The sequence below is a fragment of the Amblyraja radiata genome, chromosome 32, assembly GCF_010909765.2.
Source record: "Amblyraja radiata isolate CabotCenter1 chromosome 32, sAmbRad1.1.pri, whole genome shotgun sequence".
In the NCBI taxonomy this organism is placed as follows: Eukaryota; Metazoa; Chordata; class Chondrichthyes; order Rajiformes; family Rajidae; genus Amblyraja; species Amblyraja radiata.
In genome coordinates this window covers 2,808,164-2,835,229 of record NC_045987.1, presented here as the reverse complement: position 1 = coordinate 2,835,229, position 27,066 = coordinate 2,808,164, and the positions used below count along the sequence as shown (strand labels likewise).

At 46.6% G+C, this 27,066-nt stretch overlaps 1 protein-coding gene across 1 annotated transcript in view; it reads right to left on the bottom strand.

The window, feature by feature from the left end:
- brinp1 (BMP/retinoic acid inducible neural specific 1) overlaps window positions 1–27,066 on the bottom strand; it is a 195,358-nt gene that overhangs the window by 57,997 nt on the left and 110,295 nt on the right. The window contains exon 3 of the mRNA XM_033049074.1: window positions 3,904–4,094. Coding sequence (XP_032904965.1) covers window positions 3,904–4,094 — 191 coding nt within the window. The remainder of the gene's footprint in view (window positions 1–3,903; window positions 4,095–27,066) is intronic.

Sequence of the window (27,066 nt, the reverse complement as noted above, 5' to 3'; positions counted from 1 at the left end):
GAGATACAGCGTGGATACAGGCCCTTCGTCCCACCGAGTCTGTGCCGACCAGCGATCACCCATCCACGCTAGTTCTATGTTATCCCACTCTCCCTTACACACCCTACACATCAGGGACAATTATTACCAAAGCCAATTAACCTACAAACCTTCAAGTCTTTTGGAATGTGGGAGAAAACCCATGTTGTCACGGGGAGAACAGACAAACTCCGTACAGACAGCACCCATAGTCGGGATCGAACCCGGGTCTCTGGCGCTGTAAGGCAACAACTCTACCGCTGCGCCACTGTGCCCCCCCCCCCCCCCCGACATGTCGCCTGTCTGGTCCTGAGTAGTCGCCCAAAGAGTCGTACCTTGTTCTGGTCACCGCTGGATTTTTGAACATTTGAAAATTTTCGGCGACCTGCTGCGACTATGACGGGTGCCGGCAAAGTCACCGAAGAAAATCGCGTAAGTGGGACAGGCCATTTAAATTTCCCTTGCTAACCCCCACAATTAAAATGTGGATTGTGGAAATGTCGGAGACCCTACATCTGGAAAGAATTAGACTTGTCTTAATGGACAAACAAGAACCTTTTGTTAAAATATGGTCTCCATTCATTAATTATTTGAAGGGATAGATTGGCCCGGCACGAAAACCCAACTGAAACTTGAACTCAGGATTAGATGAAAAGTTAAACTTTATAATCCAATGTCGTATTATTAGTAATTCATTCCATTTTTTTTTCTTTTTTGGCATTTGTGATTCTTTTTTTTTCTCTCCCTGTCCATCTATATAAAAAAAACTAGAAGCAGAATCAATCCACAATTGAAAATTTTAATAATGTATGATTGATGTACATGAAAAGTTTTTTACTATAATATGTATCTATACTTTACCATAATATGTTTGCTTCTAATAAAAATATTTTTAAAATGTTTTTAAAAACATTTCCCTTACACATGAAACGCACTTTTTATTTTGAAGATAGACTCAAAATGCTGGAGTAACTCAGCGGGACAGGCAGCATCTCAGGAGAGAAGGAATGGATGACGTTTCGGGTCGAGACCCTTCTTCAGACTGAGAGTCAGGGGGGAATGAAACGAGAGATATAGACGGTGATACAGAGAATTGCAGAACAAAAAGTAACGATGATTATGGAAACAGGCCGTTGTTAGCTGCGGCTTTTATTTAATTTAATCTAACTTTTATTTTGAACTTGGGAAGGTTCAAAATAAAAGTTTGTTATACAAAGTGGTGGTTGTGATCATTAAACACCAAGGCTCGCTTCAGAAACCAAATTACAAGGGCAGAGTAAATCTAATAAATGAACAAGACCCATTGACCTCTGAGGAACCAATTACCCAAATAAAAATCATTACATTTTAAAAATTCAAGTGATATATTCAAAGAGAAAATCCATTATTTTTAATGGAATGTAATGGAGCTCGGACTGGAAAAATTATTTTAAATTAATTTTTTGGCTTGCGAGTGTCAGTAGCAAGGCCAGGATTTATTGCCCAACTCCAGTTTGCTTGTCAATGATCCATTAGGGTAGCCTTTCTCAAGCACCATGCTTTGTGCAGCAAATGTATTCTCACAGGACGGGTTATGCATGGCTTTTGACCCAGCAATGATAAAGGAATCATCCTACCACAACCAGAGAGCAGTGCTGACCTACTATCTACCTCTTTGGAGACCCTCGGACTATCCTTGATTGGGCTTTGCTGGCTTTACCTTGCACTAAACGTCATTCCCCTTATCACGTATCAGTCCATGCGAGTGTCTCGATTGTAATCATGTATTGATTTTCCGTTGACTGGATAGCACGCAACAATAGCTTTTCACTGTACCTCGGTACATGTGACAATAAGCTGAACTGGAAGATCAAAAAGCTGAGACACAAATAACTGTCTTTGACCATGAGCTCAAACGTTTAGTATTCATTTTTTAGCCTGGGAAATAAAATGCCTCACTCAATTTCCAGAGTTTTCATGGAGAGACCTAATTGAGTTGAGTTGAGGAGTTCATAAGTGATAGGAGTAGAATTTGGCCATTCGGTCCATCAGGTCTACTCCACCATCCAAGAAGGGTTTCGGCCCGAAACGTTGCCTATTTCCTTCGCTCCATAGATGCTGCTGCACCCGCTGAGTTTCTCCAGCATTTTTGTGTACCTTGGAGATTAACTCATGGTCTGCTAACAACCACAATGATCCATTCAATCCCTCCCTTCCTCCCATTTCCACTGCAATGTATTCACATGGAACTCTTAGAGGAGATATCATTAACTATCTAGTCAATCTGCACATCATAACAAGAGATCACGTCACCGACTTGAATTTTAATCAATTGTTGCTGAATTCAATTGGCTCCTAATGGCACTGTACCCAGGGTGCCACGGTGGTGCAGTGGTACAGCGCTTAGACCCGGGTTCAATCCTGACTACAGGTGCTGCCTGCATGGAGTTTGCACGTTCGTGTTTCTCCAGCACTTTTGTCTACCTTCGATTTTCCAGCATCTGCAGTTCCTTCTTGAACACTCCACCAATCAATCATGGCTGATCTATCTTTCCCTCTGAACCGCATTCTCCTGCCTTCTCCCCGTAACCCCTGACACCCAGTTGAATTGATTTGTTGAGTTTGTTTAGTTTAGAGATACAGCGTGGAAACAGGCCCTTTGGCCCATCGAGTCCATGCCGACCAGTGATCCCTGCACACAAACACTATCCTACACACTGAATCCGTGCCGACCAGCGACCCCCTCCCCCCATACTTACACTATCCTACACACACTGGGGACAATTTACAATTTTACCAATCCAGTAAACCTACAAAGCTGTACGTCTTTGGAGTGTGGGAGGAAACCCAAGCACCCAGAGCAAACCCAGACAAGTCATGGGGAGAAGGTAAAAACTCTGCACAGACAGCACCTGTGGTTAGGATCAAACCCGGGTCTCTGGTTCTGTGAGGCAGCAACTCTACCGCTGCGCCACCGTGCCGCTCAGTCAAAGGCATGATCAGTGCCTGGGGTCACATGAGCAATCGGATCAGTGAATGGAAGCAATTTGTTGGTTTTATCAGGCAACTGAACCAACTGAAGACCGGTCCTGATATACCATCTACCTCCACAGAGACCCTCGGACTGTCTATAATCAGACTTAACTGGAATCTATCCTGCTCTAAACATTATTCCCTTTATCCTGTATCTGTACACGGCGGACGGCTCGATTGTAATCACGTATAGTCTTTGCGCTGACTTATGCAAGAAAAACCATTGCACTGTACCTCAGAACACGTGACAATAAACTAAATTAAATTAATTTTGGAGGGATATGGACCGAGCGCAGGCCGGTGGGACCAGTGTAGCTGGGACATGATAGCTGGACAGCATCTCTGGAGAAAAAGGTTGGGAGACGCTTTGGGTCGGGACCCTTCTTCAGACTCTGAAGGGTCTGATCGCTGATTTGGGATAGCATGCAAACAAAAGATTTTCACTGTACCAAATCTACTGTACTGATGTTGGGGGAGTCCAGGACCAGGGTCCACAGTTTAAGAATAAAGGGTAAGCCATTTAGAATGGAGATGAGGAAACACTTTTTCACACAGAGAGTTGTGAGTCTGTGGAATTCTCTGCCTCAGAGGGCAGTGGAGGACAATTCTCTGTATGCTTTCAAGGGAGAGCTAGATAGGGCTCTTAAAGATAGCAGTCAGGGAATATGGGGAGAAGACAGGAATGGGGTACTGATTGGGGATGATCAGCCAAGATCACATTGAATGGCGGTGCTGGCTCGAAGGGCCGAATGGCCTACTCCTGCACCTATTGCCCATTGTCTATTGAATCTCAACCTGATTGAATTTCAAGGCTGTTGTGCTGCATCACTGACGAACATTGAAGGTGAGCTGTAAGTAACTGCACAAACCTACCTCCAAGGATAGCGGATGAGAGGACATGCGTTCCGTATTTTCGGATGACGGTGTCGATCACTTGCTGGGTTGACGGCCTCCTCCCAAGCAGGCGGATGCTTCTCTGGAATTCCGGCATGAGTGGGATGGGACTTCGGATGAGGTCCCTCCTCTCCACCGCAGTATTCCTCACCTTCCAACGTGCAAATTCTCTGCAACGACAACAGCAGAACGGTCAGGCAGGTAGCGTAGAAACAAACAAGGCGTCAGGGGTCACGGGATTGTGAGGGAACGATAGATCAGCCATGATGGAATCCATGCTATCATGCAAAAGATATCTGCACATTCGAAGAAGTCGAGGAGATACGAGCTGTAAAAGGTGCTCATCGCAGCGGAGACTCTCCATCTAATCTGATGGTCTTTATGTTTCTTTAAAGATTAATGGTAGATTAATTTTATGTGGATGTATAAATTAAAGTGGGTGTGTGCATGTATGCATGCGTGTGTGTTCATGCGTGTGTGCATGCATGCGTGTGCACGTGTGTGTGCATGGATGTGTGCAAGCATATGTGAGCGTGCATATGTGTGTGCATGCATGTGTGTGCACGTGTGTGCATGCATGTGTGTGCAAGCATATGTGAGCGTGCATGTGTGCGTGTGTGCACGTGTGTGTGTGTGCATGCATGTGTGTGCAAGCATATGTGAGCATGCATATATGTGTGTGTGTGTGCATGCATGTGTGTGCAAGCGTGCATGCGTTTGTGCGTGTACACACATACAATAATAGTGCAAAAAGACAAAACCAATGCCCCCAAGTCTATGTGGTTCAGAGCTTATTTGAGGTTGTGGTGGTTTAATTGCTGTAGGGAAGAAGCTGTTCCTGAACCTGGACGTTACAGTTTTCAGGCTCCTGTACCTTCTTCCCAATGGCAGGGGTGAAATTTGATTTGATTTGATTCATTCAGCTTTGATGCAGCCCAATATGTGCACAAAAGCTCTGCATTCTGACTAAAGTTAATCTTCAAAATTGCAGTAAAATCCTTCCTTTTCTACGTTGCTTTTGACAGGCTTGCTGAAATCAATATTAAAATCATATTGGCCCCATTTAACCTGCTGTAATTGCTTCCAGCAGTGCTTTTTTTTTTCTAAGAGCAATTACATTTTATTACCATTAATTACTGATATGTTATCTTTGTTTCTCAGTCCGCCCCCAATGTAGTGTTTGGATCATTTGAAGATTATGGGGGGGAAAAAAACATGCATGGACCGTTAAGATTACTGCAGATGAATTTTGTAACTTTCATTCATGTTGTTCATTCATGAGATTAAAACGCACACCTCCAGATTCGGGTTCAGTTTCCTCTCAACTGTTATCAGGCATCTGAACCAAATGGAAGACATGAAATCTCTCTGTGCTATTTTAAAGGCAGCAGCCAGTCTTTCTAAAGAGGGTTTCATTAGGTGACCCAAGGTGAGACATTGACAATGCCTTAAGGTCATAAGGTCATAAGTGATAGGAGTAGAATCAGGCCATTCGGCCCATCATGGCTAATCTATCTCTCCCTCCCAACCCCATTTTCCTGCCTTCTCCCCATAACCCCCTGACACCCACACTAATCAAGAATCTATCCATCTCTTCCTTAAAAATATCCACTGACTTGGTCTCCACAGCCTTCTGTGGCAATGAGTTCCACAGATTCACCACCCTCTGATTAAATAAACTTCTCCTCATCTTCCTAAAAGAACGTCCTTTAATTCTAAGGCTGTGACCTCCAGTCCTAGACTCTCCCACTAGTGGAAACATCCTCTCCACATCCACTCTGTCCAAGCCGTTCACTATTCTGTATGTTTCAATGAGGGTTCCCCATTATTCTCCTAAACTCCAGCGAGTACAGGCCCAGTGCCTGTACTCAAACGCTCATCATAGGTTAACCCTGGTCAAGAAGGAACTGCAGATGCTGGAAAATCGAAGGTAGACAAAAATGCTGGAGAAACTCAGCGGGTGCGGCAGCATCTATGGAGCGAAGGAAATAGGCAACGTTTCGTTCCGAAACGTTGCCTATTTCCTTCGCTCCATAGATGCTGCCGCACCCGTTGAGTTTCTCCAGCATTTTTGTCTACCACTAATTCCTGGGATCATTCTCGTAAACCTCCTCTGGACCCTCTCCAGAGCCAGCACATCCTTCCACAGATACGGTGCCCGAAATTGCTCACAATATTCCAAATGCGGCCTGACCAGCGCCTTATAGAGCCTCAACATTACATCCCTATTTTTGTATACAAGCCCTCTCGAAAGAAATGCTAGCATTGAGTTGGCTTGTTGCCAGTACTCAGTACTCACAATGGAGTGGGAATGCCTACTTATTTGGCAATATATTTACTCCTACCCAATAATTCTGTTTACAGAGGGCGACAGATGAATATTAACTAGGCCGACATAATAGCTCCGTTGTACGATGACCTTACTTCCCCCCTCAGTTTCAAATGCAAAACACAAACAGATTTGACCACAGTTTAAAAAAACATGAAGCATTGCACCAACTCCTTGTCTACAGGTGCAGTTAGTTATCAAGTGCAGTTAATTCTGCTCCTATGACATAATAATAATAATGGATGGGATTTATATAGCGCCATGGACTTATTATGAGATTATTATGTGATCTTGCAATAAAAAAAGTTATCATGAGCAAAGAAAAAGCCCTGTCCCACTGTACGAGTTCATTCAAAGAGTTCTTCCAAGTTTGCCCTGATTCGAACTCGGAGATTTACGGTAATGGGCGCTCATCGGTACTCGGGGCTCTCGTGGACATTTTTCAAAACCTTCATGAGTCATCCCGAGCTTACCACATTTCCCGAGTACCTGCCGTTTGCTTTACGAGCCGCTAAGAGACGTCCCTGAGCTCCGACGTACCCACTACGTACATTCTACGTGCTTACCACGAGTTTGATTTTTTTTTAAACTCGGGAGAGCTCTTGAATGAACTCGTACCGTGGGACAGGGCCAAAACTCATCAGCCCAAAGAAGTTCCCCTAAGTTCATAAGTTTTAGATGCAGAATCAGGCTATTCGGCCCATCGAGTCTACTCCGCCATTCAATCATGGCTGATCTATCTCTTCCTCCTAATTCCATTCTCCTGCCTTCTCCCCATAACCTCTGACTCCCGTACTAATCAATTCTGGTTGCTTTAAACAATTGTTGCCTCACAATAATGCTCTTTCTGTGTCATCTGTCCTGACCACCAACAAATCCACTCACTGGCCATAAGAATTAAGAGGAACTAGGGGTGGTGCAGCGGTAGAGTTGCTGCCTTACAGCGCAAGGGAACCCAGGGTTCAATTCTGACAGTGAGTGCGGTCTGTATGGAGTTTGTACGTTCTCCCCATGGCCTGCGTGGGTTTTCCCCGGGTGCTCCGGTTTCCTCCCACACACTAAAGACTTACAGGTTTGTTGGTTAATTTTTTTTGTTAACATTGTAAATTGGCCCTAGTGTGTGTGTAGGATAGTGCTTGTGCACAGGGATCACTGGTCGGTGTGGACTCGATGGGCCGAAGGGCCTGTTTCCGCGCTGTATCTCTAAACTAAACTAAACTAATTCATCACCATGTGTATTGGCAACGAAACAATGGAATTCTTGTTATCTGTAGCTTTACGAGCCTGTTAACACAATAACACATCAGTAGCCAATAGACCATAGGTGCAGGAGTAGGCCATTTGGCCCTTCGAGCCAGCACCGCCATTCAATGTGATCATGGCTGATCATCCACAATCAGTACCCCGTTCCTGCCTTCTCCCCATATTCCCTGACACCGCTATCTTTAAGAGCCCCATCTAGCTCTCTCTTGAAAGTATCCAGAGAACCGGCCTCCACCGCCCTCTGAGGCAGAGAATTCCACAGACTCACAACTCTCTGTGTGAAAAAGTCAACCATTTCATTTATAGAAACAGAATGCTGGAGTAACTCGGCGGGACAGGCAGCATCTCTGGCGAGAAGGATCGGATGACGTTTCGGATCGTGACCCTTCTTCAGACACACAGAGATTCAGCGAGCATTGTGTGGGAAATGAGCTGCAGAAGAAAGTATTGTTGCACAGACTCACTTGTAAGGGTCGGCAAATGGATTGAAATTGCACAGTGCTATCAAGGAGTTGGTGCAGTGTCTAATGCCAGCTTCAGGCAACAGCGTTAAGGACAAGAAGTGGAGATTTTGTGGAGGCAAAAACTTCAAAGTCGAAGGGCATTTTGTAGGAAAAGATGAAATTCTATTTTGGGGCCCCTCTGGCTTCAGAAGCTGTGTTTGCTCGCAGGCTTTTTTAAGACAGAATGCAAGTGCACTTGTGTTAACATCCTTGACATTCAGACACTAATTAATACACTGTTGTCATCCTATTCAGATGCCCAGTTCTGACAGCACTACATTTCTCCACCCCATTTTTCACTGCTGTTCACCAGCTTGCATCTTAATGCATTTCGTTGTCTCTGTACTGTACACTGACAATGACAATTAAAATTGAATCTGAATCTTAAAGAGAAAGATTGGCGGATTTTGAGAGTAAAAAAATGTTTTTGACATTATGATCCTCGCTATGCCTTTTGTTGAGATGCAGATTGGTGTGAATTTCTGAAGCTGCAGGGATAAATGAAATGGTTAGGAAAGAACTGCAGATGCTGCTTTAAATCGAAGGTAGACACAAAATGCTGGAGTAACTCAGCGGGACAGGCAGCATCTCAGGAGAGAAGGAGTGGGTGACTTTTGGGACGAGACCCTTCTTCAGACGAGCAGTCACCCATTCCTTCTCTCCAGAGATGCTGCCTGTCCCGCCGAGTTTCTCCAGCATTCTGTGTCGATCTGTGGTTGTGGAACTGGTTTCAAAGCTGATCCTGACGCAGTGTAGTTTAGTTTAGTTTAGTTTGGAGATAGTGGCCCTTCGTCCCACCAAGTCCGACCGACCAGCGATCACCCACACCAACACTATCCGACACACACGAGGGAGAATTTACAATTTTTACCAAAGCCAACTAACTATAAAACCTATACGTCTTTTTTTAGGAACGTGGGAGGAAAACCCACGCAGGTCGCGGGGAGAACGTAAAACTCTGCACAGACAGAACTCAGAGTCAGGATCGAACCCGGGTATATGGCGCTGTAAGGCAGAAACTCTACCGCTGCGCCACCGTGTTGCCAACAAGGACACAGTAGTGGTAATGTAGGAAGTAACGTCAGATGGAGAAAGTACTGTGATAATAGCAGATATGAGTAGGTGAATGGGTCCATTGAATGGTCAAAGTAAATTTGCAATTCACTGTGAAGATAGAATTCCTGGAGTGTGGATGAGAATTTTACTTAGATCAGTGCAGTGCAGAACCAACGAGGGGAAAGGATATCTTAGATTCATCCGTTCATAGGTCATAGGAGCAGAAGCAGGCCATTCAGCCCATTGGGATGACAGATGGCACAATGGGCTAAGTGTTCGGCTGGCAACCGGTAGGTAGCCGGTTCGAATCCCGCTTGGAGTGCATACTGTCGTTGTGTCCTTGGGCAAGACACTTCACCCACCTTTGCCTGTGTGTGAATGTGTGTGAATGTGTGTGAGTGATTGGTGGTGGTCGGAGGGGCCGTAGGCGCAGATTGGCAGCCACGCTTCCGTCAGTCTGCCCCAGGGCAGCTGTGGCTACAGAAGTAGCTTACCACCACCGAGTGTGACTGAGGAGTGAATGAATAATGCGATGTAAAGCGCCTTGAGTATTAGAAAGGTGCTATATAAATCCCATCCATTATTATTATTATTATTATCAAGTCTATTCTGCCAACCAATCATGGCGGATCTCCCGCACACGTTGAGCATTTTTATGCTTAAGAAGGATCTGCAGATGCTGGAAAATCGAAGCTTTGAGCATTTTTATGGTTCCCCAAGTAATCGTGTAGTCTTGGATGCATAAAAAAAAAATTTTTAGATCGCACTCATGACCCGCCATGGACTGGATTTCGAGCACATATATGCAAGAAAGACAAAGAACATTGCCGAGACCCGAAACATCACCCATTCCTTCTCTCCAGAGATGCTGCCTGTCCCGCTGAGTTACCTCGTGACCTGCGTGGGTTTTCTCCGAGATCTTCGGTCTCATACCACTTAATATGAGGAATATAATAACCGACAAAGAAGACACAAAAAGCTGGAGTAACACAGCAGGTCAGGCAGCATCTCTGGTGAAAAGGAATAGGTGACGTTTCGGTTCGAGACCCATTCTTCAGACTTCTTCGTAGCAGTCTGAAGATTCAGATTCAGATTCAGATTCAACTTTAATTGTCATTGTCAGTGTACAGTACAGAGACAACGAAATGCAGTTAGCATCTCCCTGGAAGAGCGACGTAGAATATGAGCAATAAATAAATCCATTTACATGCATACAGACATAGTGTTTTTCCTGTGGGAGGAGTGTCCCGGGGAGGGGGGTGATTGGCAGTCACCGAGGTACAGTGTTGAGTAGTGTAACAGCCGCCGGGAAGAAGCTGTTCCTGGACCTGCTGGTCCGGCAACGGAGAGACCTGTAGCGCCTCCCGGATGGTAGGAGGGTAAACAGTCCATGGTTGGGGTGAGAGCAGTCCTTGGCGATGCTGAGCGACCTCCGCAGACAACGCTTGCTTTGGACAGACTCAATGGAGGGGAGCGAGGAACCGGTGATGCGTTGGGCAATTTTCACCACCCTCTGCAGTGAAGAAGGGTCTCGGCCTGAAACGTCGCCTATTCCTTTCCTTTCCTTTCTACACATGAGGAGTCATGAAGGATTATGTTGATGCTGCCTCCGAAATTTCAGGTTGAAGTCGCTGACTGAGAGATAATTAAATAATAAGTCACAGGCTTGGGACCTGCCAATGAGTCTTTTCCTTTAATCCTGACAGATTTATGGAGAATTGAAATGCCAATGATGTCTTGTCGGTGCCATCGAATACACAATCTCTGCAAGCAACCTTTACAATCTACATTCCACAGGTGATATATTGTCACCGTGTTGGAACAAGGAAAGGTCACCTACTCCATCAAGACTGTTCATTCCACACACCCTGTACAATTCATCCAATAAACGACACGGAAAAATTAATTTAATCCCTGATTGAACCAATTCCTGTCACCAGCCCTCCACTGACAATCAGGTTTTTAGTATAAAGGTAGACAAAAATGCTGGAGAAATAGGTGACGTTTCGGGTCAAGACCCTTCTTCGACCTGAAACGTCGCCTATTTCCTTCGCTCCATAGATGCTGCCTCACCCGCTGAGTTTCTCCAGCATTTTTGTCCGCCTTCGATTTTTCCAGCATCTGCAGTCCTTTTTTAAACACCGCATCTCCAGAGATGCTGCCTGCCCCATTGAGTTACTCCAGCTTTTTATGTCTATCTTCAGTACGAATATTGGCTTCATTAGTTTAGGTCAAGTTTAGTTTGGTATGGTTTAGAGATACAGCGTGGAAACAGGCCCTTCGGCCCACCGAGTCCTTGCCAAACATCGATCCTCACACACTAGCACCATCCTACACACTAAGGATAATTTACAATTTTACCGAAGCCAATTAACCTAGGATTTTGGTGTGTGTGTGTGTGTGCTTTATCATCATTCCTTACAATGCTATGTATGACAGCGATCGCAACTGTGGATGGCCGTTGGCTCGCTAGGAGCTCATCCGCCCTTTGACAGGTCTTGTTTTTTGGTCCTGCTGGGGGTCCACAGCCCCCTCCTCGCCTGGCAAACCAGGTGGGGGAGACGGTTTAGTCGCCGACTATCCGACCGAGCAGGCAGCACGGGGGTTACATGGTACCCGTGGCGGGGGGTGGGGGGGGGGGGGGCGGGGGGAACTCCCCCCCGACCTGACACCGAAGATAGACACAAAATGCTGTCGTAACCCGTCTGAAGAACGTTTTTGACCAGAAACGTCACCTATTCTTTTTCTCCAGAGCTGCAGCCTGACCCACTGAGTTCATAGAATCATAGAATCATAGAAAGTAGGTGCGAGAGTAGACCATCAGGTCCGTCGAGCCCGCACCGCCATTCACTCATGGCTGAACACTAAACAGACACACTTACCCACAAACAGTAGACACAAGACACAGAACACAAGACACTACCCTCCCCTCTATACCGCTAACACCCCTCTCCACCCCAAGAACCGCGTGATCTCCTGGGGGAGGCAAAAAACCGGATAAAAACCCAGGTCCAATTCGGGAAAAAAAATCCGGGAAATTCCTCTCCGACCCCAATCCAGGCGATCGACACTTGTCCAGGAGATCACTCAGGTCTACTATACTAACCATACCTAGGTCCATATCCCTGCCCTCTCCCCGTAGCCCCTTATCCCCTTGGCAGCTAAAAAACCATCTATTTTTGACTTAAATAAATTTAACGTTTCTGCTTCCACTGCTCCCTGGGGCAGTGAACTCCACAAACTAACCACCCTCTGGGTGAAGAAGTTCTTCCTCATCTCAGTTTTAAAAGAGCCCCCCCTCACTCTGCAACTATGTCCCCTAGTTCTAGTTTCCCCGATCATTGGGAACATCCTCGGTGCATCCACCCGATCAAGGCCCCTCACGATCTTATACGTTTCAATGAGATCGCCTCTCATTCTTCTAAACTCCAAAGAGTAGAGTCCCAGCTTACTTAACCTTTCCTCATATGTCAATCCCCTCATTGCAGGAATTAATCTTGTAAACCTTCGCTGCACTGCCTCCAGGGCTAGTACATCCTTTCTTAAGTATGGACCCCAGAACTGTACACAGTATTCCAAATGTGGTCTCACTAATACCGTGTACAGCGCATTTAGATAAAGCACTTTCAGATGATTTTTACTACCCTTCCTTCCGTTATTGCCCCTTTTACATCTAGAGCTTTATCTTCACACATTCTGGATCCTCCTGTCACATTTTGATTTTCCGCTTCCCTAGCCTCCCTTAGCTCACTGTACCCTTACTAAATCACTGTACCTTTAACCAAAAAGCAGAAATGCTAACCTGAGGTTGCACCCAATCAGCTGCTTCCTCTAGTCTGCTCCCACCAATCAGCGGCTTCCCCAGAAACCCTCCCTATGGAGTGTGGAACGTCACGGGATTTGGTAAGCTCCGACCCTCCACCGCTGTCTCCAACGGTCCTGGGTCTCCGCGAGAACAAGCCCCGTGCCCGATTCAAGCCCTCACCGCTCTGACCCTCCACCGCTGTCTCCAACGGTCCTGGGTCTCCGCGAGAACAAGTCCCGTGCCCGATTCAAGCCCTCCCGGTTTCTGACCCTCCACCGCTGTCTCCAACGGTCCTGGGTCTCCGCGAGAACAAGCCCCGTGCCCGATTCAAGCCCTCACCGCTCTGACCCTCCACCGCTGTCTCCAACGGTCCTGGGTCTCCGCGAGAACAAGCCCCGTGCCCGATTCAAGCCCTCACCGCTCTGACCCTCCACCGCTGTCTCCAACGGTCCTGGGTCTCCGCGAGAACAAGCCCCGTGCCCGATTCAAGCCCTCACCGCTCTGACCCTCCACCGCTGTCTCCAACGGTCCTGGGTCTCCGCGAGAACAAGCCCCGTGCCCGATTCAAGCCCTCACCGCTCTGACCCTCCACCGCTGTCTCCAACGGTCCTGGGTCTCCGCGAGAACAAGCCCCGTGCCCGATTCAAGCCCTCACCGCTCTGACCCTCCACCGCTGTCTCCAACGGTCCTGGGTCTCTGTGAGAACAAGCCCCGTGCCCGATTCAAGCCCTCACCGCTCTGACCCTCCACCGCTGTCTCCAACGGTCCTGGGTCTCCGCGAGAACAAGCCCCGTGCCCGATTCAAGCCCTCACCGCTCTGACCCTCCACCGCTGTCTCCAACGGTCCTGGGTCTCTGTGAGAACAAGCCCCGTGCCCGATTCAAGCCCTCACCGCTCTGACCCTCCACCGCTGTCTCCAACGGTCCTGGGTCTCCGCGAGAACAAGCCCCGTGCCCGATTCAAGCCCTCACCGCTCTGACCCTCCACCGCTGTCTCCAACGGTCCTGGGTCTCCGCGAGAACAAGCCCCGTGCCCGATTCAAGCCCTCACCGCTCTGACCCTCCACCGCTGTCTCCAACGGTCCTGGGTCTCCGCGAGAACAAGCCCCGTGCCCGATTCAAGCCCTCACCGCTCTGACCCTCCACCGCTGTCTCCAACGGTCCTGGGTCTCTGCGAGAACAAGCCCCGTGCCCGATTCAAGCCCTCACCGCTCTGACCCTCCACCGCTGTCTCCAACGGTCCTGGGTCTCCGCGAGAACAAGCCCCGTGCCCGATTCAAGCCCTCACCGCTCTGACCCTCCACCGCTGTCTCCAACGGTCCTGGGTCTCTGTGAGAACAAGCCCCGTGCCCGATTCAAGCCCTCACCGCTCTGACCCTCCACCGCTGTCTCCAACGGTCCTGGGTCTCTGTGAGAACAAGCCCCGTGCCCGATTCAAGCCCTCACCGCTCTGACCCTCCACCGCTGTCTCCAACGGTCCTGGGTCTCCGCGAGAACAAGCCCCGTGCCCGATTCAAGCCCTCACCGCTCTGACCCTCCACCGCTGTCTCCAACGGTCCTGGGTCTCCGCGAGAACAAGCCCCGTGCCCGATTCAAGCCCTCACCGCTCTGACCCTCCACCGCTGTCTCCAACGGTCCTGGGTCTCCGCGAGAACAAGCCCCGTGCCCGATTCAAGCCCTCACCGCTCCGACCCTCCACCTTGTTTGTACATGTTTCCTCTGTCCACTCCCCCCCCCCCCCTTTCTTCACATCACTGTCTTAACTTGGCTTCCAATTCTCTAATCCTTTCATGGCTTTCTGCATATCTGCAAATTCTAGTTTTTTAGCAATCCGTTGAAAGGATGTAATTTAATAACAAGGCTTGCGATAAGATCAAGCTGCCATTTTGGTAACCTAACCCACTGCTTTGTGACTCAGATCACATTAAGGGTTGATTTCCTGGCATGTGGAATAGTTTTCAATTACCGTCAACGAGGGGGATTTGTAATTCAGATTAAGAATGTTTTACCAAACCTAATGAGATGTAACATCGGAGATTGTGGATTTGCAGACACTTTTCTCAAATTCAATTTCATAAAAGTGTTTTAAAAAATCAGGGCAGATAAGAGGGAAGGATGTCACACCTCAAGGATAATGGCAGAAATAATTAATAATATCAAAAGCAACATATTGGTAGAATCTGTGACGAGTGCGGCACGGTGGCGCAGCGGTAGAGTTGCTGCCTCACAGCGCCAGAGACCCGGATTCGATCCCGACTACGGGCGCTGTCAGTATGGAGTTTGTACGTTCTCCCCGTGACCTGCGTGGGTTTTCTCCAAGATCTCTGGTTTCCTCTCACACTCCAAAGACTGGCAGGTTTGTAGGTTAATTGGCTTGGTATATATGTAAATTGTCCCTAGTGTGTGTAGGATACTGCTAATGTGCAGGGATCGCTGGTCAGTATGGACTCGCTGGGCTGAAGGGCCTGTTTCCGCGCTGTGACTCTAACATAAACTAAATTAAACTATGAACATATTTTGCAACACATAAACTTGCCGACTTTGACATCACCGAAGGGCACAGATAAAGAGCCAGATTTCTGTTTCAGTATCTGTCTCATGCCTGTGATAATAGCCTGTCTTGCCTGCACTTGATCCATATCCTTCCTAACCAGTCCTATCCATGTTCCTGTCTAACTGTTTCTGAAACGTTGGGATAGTCCCAGCCTCAACTACCTCCTCTGGCAGCTTGTTACACGCACCCACCACCCTCTGTGTGAAAAAGTTACCCCTCGGATTCCTATTAAATCTTTTCCCCTTCACTTTGAACCAATGTCTTCTGGTCCTCGATTCCACTACTCTGGGCAAAAGACTCTGTGCATCTACCTGATCTATTCCTCTCATGATTTTGCATGCCTATATAAGATCACCCCCTCATCCTCCTGCGCTCCATGGAATGGAGATCCATCATACTCAACCTCTACCTATAGCTCACACGCTCGAGTCCTGGCAACACCCAACGTTCTCCAGAGATGCTGCCTGACCAGCAGTGTACTTCTGCACAGACTATAACGCGTAATCGACTGGAAACCAAGGAATTGCATTTTTAATGTTTTTTTTTGACGAAAGTATATTTTCAAGTTATTGACGACAAACTGAAGATTAAATGAGGCTGGGTCCATTTGGATGGGTGCCACGATTCCATTGGGACACTTTCAACGCCTGTGTGCTCAGCTTAAAATCTGCTCCTGGGGATTAACAATGGTTTCATGCCCTTATTAGCAACTAATTGCAACGTGTTCCTGCAGATATCACTCAAGATTTCTCATGCTTAAATGAAAATCCAAGGAAGACTGAAAGATGCTGACAGTTTAATCCCGACAGCAACTACTCACGTTGCAGTTTCACGTAATGTACTCCCAAAACCAATCCTCCGCCTCCTTGAGAAAACTAGATGGCTTTTGGAGCTCACGCTTTCATTGACTGCCAAACAAATTGATTTTTTTACTAAATCTTCCCAGTTTTTAGTATCTGAACATACTCATGCCCAACTATCGCCTACAAATCTCAAATCAATTTTATTCTCACAAGGTGCGGTGTCGCAACTTAAGGGCAGCACTGTGGCGCAGCGGTAGAGTTGATGCATCACAGCATCAGATCCTGACCACGGGTGCTGTCTGTACGGAGTTTGTACGTTCTCCCCGTGACCTGCGTGGGTTTCCCCATTATTGTTGATAATGGCCTGGCACCAAACATAAATATTCCTCCCTGCTGCCTCACCGTTGAGAACGCTCGGTTTCATTAAGGCAACTGAACCATCCTACCACAACCAGAGAGCACTGCTGAACTACTATCTACCTCATTGGTGACCCTCAGACTATCCTTGATCGGACTTTACTGGCTTTACCCTGTACTAAACGTTATTCCCTAATCATGTATCTGTACACTGTAAATGGCTCGATTGTAATCATGTGTTGTCTTTCCGCTGACTGGTTAGCACGCAACAAAAAGCTTTTCACTGCACCTCGGTACACATGCACAACATGGATAGGTTATGTTTCGGGTCGAGGCTCGAAGCATCTCATGAGTCAGCAACGTTCCAGAAACACCCTCTGTGAGTTTTCACCAAACATGCCCCGACACAACGTGAAAATAATATCTCCCCCTTCTGGAAAAACACTTATCCATAAATCAACACCTAAATCAAATGATCAAATTATTCACACGGTCTTTGTGAGATCTTGCCATGTGCGTATTATTTATTTTTTACTGTAGATAGGCACAAAATACTGGAGTAACCCAGGGGGCAAGGTGTCGCAGCGGTAGAGTTGCTGCCTCACAGCGCCAGAGACCCGGGTTCAATCCTGACTACAGGTGCTGTTTGTACGGAGTTTGTCGGTTCACCCCGTGACCTGCGTGGGTTTTCTCAGAGATCTTTGGTTTCCTCCCACACTCCAAAGACGTACAGGTTTGTAGGTTCATTGGCTTGGTATAAGTGTAAAATTGTCCCTAGTGTGTGTAGGAAAGTGTTAGTTCAGTGGGCGGCGCGACTCTCGTCAGCAGCGGCCTCTGCAGTCCGTCTGTGTTTTATTATTTTTTGTCTCGTTTTTGTGTAGTTTTTGTTATTTTTTTTGTTGGGGTATGTGTGTGGGGGGGTGGGGGTGGGGTGGGGGGGAGGGGGTAACTTTAAAATCTTTCCCCTGCACGGGAGACCCGGCCTTTTCTTTGTCGGGTCTCCGTTGTCGTTGGGGCTGCAACGTGGAGCGGCCTCCAACAGGAATGACCTGGGGCTCCAGCTGCGGAGCTGCCGACTACTCACCGTCATGGGGCTGGCCGAGTCCGGAGCGGGTGGAGCGGTGGTGGAGCGCTGCTGCCACCCGACCTCCGGAGCTTTGGAGGCTGCAACTGCGGGTTTGGCGGACGGCGGCACCGGGAGCCCGCGGGTCCCTGCTGGGAGACCGCTTTTCGGGTCTTCCGCAGCGGCGACTTCTCCCGCCCGAGTTGCGGGGTTGAAGAGCACCTGAGCGGGGCCTTACAGCACCGCCCCGCGCGGCTTGGAATGGCCGCGGGACTTTGCGAGCGCACGCCGGGGGCTCTAACACCAAGACCCGGTGCGTGGCCTTGCATCACCCGGCGTGGCTTTAATGGCTGCGGGACAATCGCCATCGCCAGCCGGGGGCTTTGACTTTGACTCTGACTCTGACATCGGGGGGGAGAGTGCAGTGGCCCGTTGCCGCGCTGTATCTCTAAACTAAACTAACCAGCAGGCCCTTTGTGTCTATCTGCATTTACAATGGAGGTGGTTACAGGACGAAACGTGTGTTCATTGTAGTGTTTAAGAAAGAACTGCAGATGCTGGAAAAATCGAAGGTAGACAAAAGTGCTGGAGAAACTCAGCGGGTGAGGCAGCATCTATGGAGCGAAGGAAATAGGCAACGTTTCGGGTCGAGACCCTTCTTCAGACTGATGTGGAGGTGGGGGGAGAGGGGGGGGTAGAAGATAGGAAGAGGCGGAGACAGTAGGCTGTGGGAGAGCTGGGAAGGGGAGGGGAAGGAGGGAGAAATCAAGGACTACCTGAAATGAAGTGTGTTGATAGTACGTGATTTACACATAGATACTTGCAAAGAGGTATTTACTGCTCAGCACGTTGGCCTGGCACACCAAGCAGTGAGTGTTCTCACATCTGTTTGGCCCTCCTCTCCACTGACCTCTGGATGTAAGCCACTCTGCTGTGGGAAGGTGTTGGTGAGACTGAGCTTGGCCATTGTCCATCTGGGTGGGTGAGTGTTGCGGGTTAAGGCTTGTGCTGGGACCAGCCAGTCCTGCAGCTGAAACAAGTTTCACCTCCGCAAATTCCCTTTTTTTTCCATTTGAATTCCAGCTGGTCTCTGGAACTTGACCAAATGCCTATTGGTAAACGCACAGAGCCTTATACCCAGAGTAGAGGAATCAAAAAGCAGAGGACCTAGCTTTAAGGGGAGAGGGTGGGGGGAAGATTTCATAGTAACCGGCATGGGCGGTGCGGTGGCGCAGCGGTAGAGTTGCTGCCTCACAGCGCACAGAGACCCGGGTTCGATCCTGAACATGGGTGCTGTCTGTACGGAGTTTGCACGTTCTCCCCGTGACCTGCGTGCGTGGGTTTTCTCCGGGTGCTCCGGTTTCCTCCCGCACTCCAAAGGCGCACAGGTTTGTAGCCTATTTGGCTTTGGTGTCATTGTAAATTGTCCCTAGTGTGTGTGGGGTAGTGTTAGTGTGTGGGGAGCGCTGGTTGGTGCGGGCTCGGTGGGCCGAAGGGAATGTTTCAGTGCTATATCTATAAATTAAACTAAACTGGAGGGGAAACTTTCTTACACAAAGGGTGGGTGTAGCAACCCTGAAGAACAAGGGTGGTGATGATTCAGGTCAAAACCCTTCTTCAAAACCCTTGTCAACAACGGTTGTTAGTTTACTCAGAGGGTGGTGGGTGTATGGAACGTGTATGGAGGTAGTTGAGGCAGGGACTATCGTAACGTTTAAGAAACATTTAGACAGGTACATGGATAGGACAGGTTTGGAGGATATGGGCCAAATGTAGGCAGGTGGGACTAGTGTAGCTGGGACGTGTTGGCCGGCATGGGGAAGTTGGGCCGAAGGGCCTGGTTCCACGCTTTATCACTCTATGCCTCAATGAGTCCATGTGTAAGTAAACATTGGCAACCTGTTCCTATTGAAAAGGAGTGTCAGGAATCCAGCCTCATCCTCCCCTTGGCTAACACCCCCACACTCCCTCATCCTCCTATACTTCATTCTTGGGACAGTAATGTATATATTACAACCCCTCAGCATGTGCCTGTCATAGGTGCATTTTAGTTTAGTTTAGTTTAGAGATACAGCGTGGAAACAGGCCCTTCGGCCAACCGAGTCCACGCCGACCTGCGATCCCCGCAACACTCGCACTATCCCACACACACCAGGGACAATTTACAATCTTTACCAAAGCTAAGTAGCCTACAAACCTGTACGTGTGGGAGGAAACCGGAGTACCCGGAGAAACCCCACGCTGCAGGTCACGGGGAGAACAGGCAAACTCCGTACAGACAGCACCCGTCGTCGGGATCGGACCCGGGTCTCGGGCACTGTGAGGCAGCAACTCTCCCGCCGCGCCAGCGTGCCCCAAACATCATGGCTTCACGGGAGCTCCGAGCTCCAAACTGCTGACTCAGTTCTGTTCAGCGAAGAGTCTCAGCAAGAAAATGAACTCACGCTGCTGAAAATAATAACCAGGACTAGCTTCCTTGTCCAAATCCATTCCATGAAAACAAATCCGTAATTCCCTGAAGGAACTACTGTAACGCTCTGATAAGCTTCAACCAAATTCTTGGAACAAGAAATACAACAGATATTTTATTTAAACACTGCCTCACAGCAATATGATCTATTTGATCATTTACAGATAAAATTCTCCTTTATGGTGAACGAGGCTCTAGTTGAAGTAATGGAGTGAAAGGCCTGGATAGAGTGGATGTGTAGAGGATGCTCCCACTAGTGGGAGAGCCCAGGGCTAGAGGGCACAGCCTCAGAATTAAAGGACGTTCCTTAGGAAGGAGATGAGGAGGAATTTCTTTAGTTAGAGGGGGTGATGAATCTGTGGAATTCATTGCCACAGAAGGCTGTGGAGGCCAAGACAATGGATATTTTTACGGGAAAGTTAGATAGATTCTTGATTAGTACGGGTGTCAGGGGTAATAGGGAGAAGGCAGGAGAATGGGAGAGATAAATCAGCCATGACTGAATGGCGGAGTAGACTGGATGGGCTGAATGGCCGAATTCTTCTCATATCAGTTATGAACCTATGAGGTTATGACCTCATGTAGGTATGTTGCAAAGCGTACTTGAAGCGTCGCTGAAAATCTGTCCCAGCCTGTGTGCGCGATTTTGGCGCCGTTTAGAGGGGGGCGGGTTTAAAACGCGATTTTCTCTAGGCTGTTCAAATCGAGGATGTTCAGCCTAGTTAATTATTAACGAAAATTCGCTGGCAGATTCCGTCGCTTGAGCTATTATTAGTTTTAAGAGCTTTATCTAAGTGTTATAGTAGTTTAAAAATTAACCTCTAAACCCCCGACGGCCGGCAAGCGGCTGGATCTCATACAGGGGACAACAGGAGGTAGGCTGTTTATTTTTACATTAAAAAGGGCTTCTTAAGATCCCTTTATACAAAGTTTAATGTTGCGATTAGCTAATTTGGGCCCCATTATATCCCGCAGTATTTTTCTGGGCATTTGAGGCACAAATCTACCGCAATGTGAACGCTCTAAACCAGCGCGTTCACAGGATCCCCCTAGAAAGCTGATTTAAATGGACTTTAATTTACAGCAATTGAACACTAAATTCCTTCCATTTGGCCTATAAATTAATGTAAATGAGATTTAAAAATCATGTTTTATTGTGAATTATTTGTGAATATTATTTGGACACTTAGGCTATTTAAAAATGTTAATCATTTATTAAGAAATGGATAGATGTTTAGATCTAGTAATTGAAGTTTGAAATTAGCTACAATTGGGTAACTAACTAATTATATGCTTTAATTTCAGGTCATCCAAGTAAGATTATTTTATATTTGTTTCAGAATGCTTCAATCTATGATAACTGAAAATTTCATTCAGTTCTCTTATTTTTTAAGAAAGTTATGGGCTTTTGACTGTCCACGATCACAGCTTTTTTGTTATGTCCATAGGAAATCAATAGGGAACAAGATGCTAATTTCTGAGTATGAAAATGGCCATAACTTTTTAAATACTTGAGATATGAAAGTGAATTAGGTGTCAAATTAAACTTCTTTTTATGCTTTATCTGATGGGATAAATTGCAGACTTGATATTTCAAATCTCAAAATTTTGTAACATTGCTACCTTATGATAGTGACTGCGAACTGACTGGGGCAGTGGAATTAGAGGACTGGATAGCAATTTGCTTGACAATAACGTTATTCACTGAGATTATGCTCCTTCGAAGTTAACCAATAATTAATTGGCTTTGGCGTGACTGTAGAATGCTTGCTGTACCTAGTGATCACCAGTTAACCTACAAACCTGCACGTCTTTGGATTGTGGGAGGAAGCCAGATCTTCCCGGGGAAAACCCACGCAGGTCACGGGGAGAACGTACAAACTCCGTACTGACAGCACCCGTAGTCAGGATCGAACCCGGGTCTCTGGCGCCGTGAGGCAGCAACTCTACCGCTGCGGCACCGTGTAGCCGCGTGGCAAAGGAATTCCAAAGAATTCTGCTCTGGAAATTCCTGAATTATTGTTGCACACAGCAACAGGTATAAAAGGGAGAAATAAGACATGTAAATGTAATGTTCTGGAGGGGCTAAGACTGTGGTGGAAAGTGAGGAATTATGTGGAAACTGGTTTGTGTGAGCTGTGGGCTACTCTACATCACACTAAAACAACCCATGTCTGTCTCCACCTCTCTGAACCAGTCTAAGAGCTATTTTTCACTTATCCATAGAGTCTTAGATTCACACAGAGTGGTAACAGGCCCTTCGGCCCAAGTTGCCCACTGCGACCAACATGTATCATCTACACTAGTCCCACCTGCCTGCATTTGGCCCATATCACTCTAAACCTGTCCTATCCATGTAGCTGTCTATCTGTTTCTTACTCTGGGCAAGAGACTCTGCATCTGCCCGATCTATTCCTCTCATGATTTTACACAATAAACTAAACTGAGCTGAACTGAACAGTTGCTTAGAGCAGTGCATCTTAAACTATTTCAGTGTCATTCACCCTTGAGTTTATCACAGAATCTAATTCACCCTCGACTACATTTTCTTATGTATTTTAGTAACTTTGTCTTATTCTCTCTCCCTTGTGTATAATTCTATATATAATTTATTTTGTCACATGAGCAAAAACCATGAATTAACTAATTTCTTAAGTGTTTATTTTATTCAACTTCTTAAACATCCTAAAAAATATGTAAAGAAAACAGAATGAAAGAACAGTTTAATTACCACTGGAGTTGGAAAATCATTCGATTAGAATGATAAACAACCCATTCCAACGTGTAAACACTGGGCTTCAGCCCCATCCTAATCTTTTGGGCTTTGATTACTGCAGTTGTTTTCTTGGAAAACCAGCTCAATAAACCATGGCCTTCCCTAAAATGTTAAGTTACAGTAAATTTGGGAAATATCCTGCTACTTTAAAATTAGAAAACCGTAGTTAGAGAAGAAAAAATATCAAATTTCCACTGCCATTAAAACCAACAAGAGTTTACTAACCACTTTAATGGCCATGCCTTTTTAAAGAAAGAAATATATAAATATAAAAAAATATATATATACACAAATATATACATATATATATATATACACACACACACACGCGCACACACGCACACACATACGCACACGCACACACGCACACACACACGCACACACACACGCACACACACACGCACACGCACACACACACGCACACACACACGCACACGCACACACACGCACACGCACACACACATACGCACACAAACATACACACACAAATAAATATATAAATACATACCAATAAATGAATAAATAAATCAATATATATTATATGTAGAGCTAATGGGACTTGATGTTACAATGCCTGTAATAAGTCGACACTCGTGCTATTTGCAGTGGGATTGGAGTGGTGAAAGGTCGGGTAGGTACGTCCTCCGGGTCATCATGTGGGCACCCCCCTTCTTTGACGTTTCATTGATAAGCCCGCAACGTCTCCAGAGGGCTCAACGGTGATACCTGGCGTCCCAGTTACAACCACCCCCTCCCTCCCGCCCTCAATTCCATACCCTCCTGTCTTCATCTTGCAGCCCAATTGTTGTCTATCCTTTTGATCCAAATCCAATTGCTGCTTTTTTCTGCAGGATTTGATATTGACTTGATTGCTTGTTGGAGGGAGCGACCCCTCACCCCCATTTTCTTTAATAGCCTGGTCATAGATGTAGCAACAAATCCCCTGCATCCCACTTCGACAGGGATGTAGGGGATATCAATATATATATACATAACTAATATATATATATATATATATATATATATATATGAATAAATAAATGAAAATATATATAAATATATACACATCAATAAATATATTAAAAATATATAGATATATAAATGAATAAATAAATATATAAATGAATATTATATATATATATATATATATTTTTTTTAAATCTGAATAAATTAAGTCATTCACCCTTCATTCACCCCAAAATAATTTGATTAGCCCCTGGGTGAACCATTTGCCAGTTTAAGAAGCACTGGCTTAGATAACACATATTACATTAGCAGTGGCCAAAGTCAATGAGACAGTATATCAGAAACGGATTACAATGCACAAGTACTGTTGCGTTGTGCATTTAGCAAAAAGCAATTAGAAATTAATTGCTAATCTTTCTCACTTGTCTTTGTGACAGAGGCGGAGAGAGAAGAAACACAGCAAGAAGCACTTCAACCCACCGCATGGAGTCATGGAGTGATACAGCGTGGAAACACACCCTTCGGCCCAACTTGCCCACGCCGGTCAACATGTCCCAGCTACACTAGTACCACCTGCCTCTGTTTGGCTCATACACTCCAAACATAGAAACATAGAATCTAGGTGCAGGAGTAGGCCATTCGGCCCTACGAGCCAGTACCGCCATTCAAAATTATCATGGCTGATCATCCACAATCAGTACCCCGTTCTTGCTTCTTCCTCATATACCTTGATTCCTTTAGCCCTAAGAGCTCTATCCAACTCTCTCTCGAAACCAACCAGTGAATTGGCCTCCACTGCCTTCTGTGGCAGAGAATTCCACAGATTCACAACTCTCTGGGTGAAAAGGTATTTCCTCATCTCAGTCCTAAACCCCTGGTTCTGGACTCCCCCAACACGGGGACCATTTTCCCTGTTCATGTACCCGTCTAAATGTTTCTTAAACATTGCCTTATGGGCCCGTCCCACTTAGGCGTTTTTTCAGCGGTCTGCCAGCGACTGTCAAGTTGCCTGCAGTCTCCCGAAAAACCGGGAACTGAAACAGCGACTGTCAGAGTGGAACACACACACACATCGCAAAGGCGGGGGCCAGGGCAAGCGGGGGGGGGAGCGCTGTCTGACATTCACACGGTGCAAAGCTAAGGTGATACAGACACACACCGCGATGAACAGGAAGGTTGGCGCTGTAATTAAACGGCTAAGGCACAGTGTACGGTAAAGCGGCCTTTTCACGGGGCGACTTGACGCAAGAGTTAACCGGAGTTTAACATCGTGGGAACCTCGTGCGATAACTGTACGGCATTCGTGGACCACCGTGGCGCTAACGGCAGGTCATCGTGTAACTTGGTCACTCGGGAGAAAATTCAAGAAAGTTTGAATTTCTCCAAGATTGACTTGTACACTTATGGTTGAGTATTGCAACATTATATGAACGTAGTGGCCAGTGCGATATCCGTAATAACTCTTGCGGGTACCGTGGGAACTCCTGCGAACGGTGAACCCGGAAGCTGGACAGAGGGGACAGAAGGTGAGTAAAAATTATCTTCTGTGGGATTGAATTTAAAAAATAAATAAAAATAAAGATTTGCATCCGCATATGGACATCAACTTATTCATGAGTTATGTTAATGAGATTCAAGAAAATAACTATAATCTTTAAAAGGGACTTTAAAAGGGACTTTACTGAAAGGTTACGCATTTTTATGGTCCGTGAGAAATTTTTCACGTGTACTTCTTTGAGAGATCGATGCCTTTCCGAAGCAGGGTCCGGAACGCTACCAATCAATGTTGTACAGAGACCCGTGTAAGGAGTGAACTGCACATGCTGGTTTAAACCGAAGACAGACATAAAAAGCTGGAGTAACTCAGCGAGTCAAGCAGCATCTCTGGAGAAAAAAAGCTGATGTTTCGGGACGAGACACATCTTCAGACTCAATTCCGATTAGGCTGTCTGAAGAAGGGCTCTGATTCGAATCGTCACCTATTCTTTTTCTCCAGAGATGCTGCCTGACCCGCTGACTTACTCCAGCTTTTTATGTTTTTCTTCCCAGATCTGACTTACCTGCTGAGTTACACCAACATTTTGTGTCCTTCTGTGCGTATTAACCAGCATTAACCAGCGTCTGCAGTTCCTTTAGACATTACCTAACTTCAGATTTTAGAGATATAGCGCGTGGGAACTCCTGCGAACGGTAAACCCGGAAGCTGGACAGAGGGGACAGAAGGTGAGTAAAACAGGTGGTCTCAATATCGACAAGGGAACATGTGTCCTTCGAGGACGTCCCACCTAATTGTCATTGTTGGATAATCTTTTTAACAGGAACACTTGCAGAGATGGCTCCCAGAAAATCTCAAAGAAAGGGGGTAAAGCGTGTCAGAGATGTTTTTGCCATGTTGCGCTATTCAGTTTCTATATTGTTTCAGTTTCTATATCTATATTGTTGCTCTATTCAGTTTCCCAGGGGGTCGGGACGGGACTGGAGTTGCGAGGGAAAGGTGGGGGAGTCGAGGGAGAGGAGGGGGAGACAGATGGGGGTGTCTTCATTTACTGGCGGCGGGTGTCTGTCACTGAAACAGGCAGGTGAGATTTCACATCCACCTTGTGTGTGCCTCTCTCTCTCTCTCCCTCCCTCTTACACAGGCTGAGAGACTCTGCCTCTGTGAGTGTACGTCTCTTTCTCCCCCTCTCCCACACACAGTAAGACCGAGGTACTGTGCTCAGTCCATCTGTGTCTCCCACATACACAGTAAAACATGTCTCCAAATGAGCCAATTCAACCAAGGGAGGATATTTATAGTGTGTGAAAAAAACAGTTACATCATTTGTGTCACGTGTAGTTCACGATGTTAATTCAAGATTTAACGCGAAAGCTCGGGAAACGGACAAGTCACTCGCACAAATAACAGAAATGCCGAGTACCGTGGGAACTCTTTATCTTGCGTCAACTCGCCCCGTGAAAAAGCCCCATAAGTCCTTCAAAAGAGGGGAGGGGGGGGGGGGGAGAAGGAGTGGAGACAACTTTTAAGAAGCCAGACAACTTTGAATAAACTAGAGATACACAGCTGTGAAGTTCGGCGGGCATTTAACTTTACCGGTCAGTTATCCTTGGTTCTGAAATCTCCTGTTTACGTTTTTCCCCCAATGAACAGGTAAAAATGACCGGTCAGCAAAAGCGATTATCTAAAACTTCCTACGACTA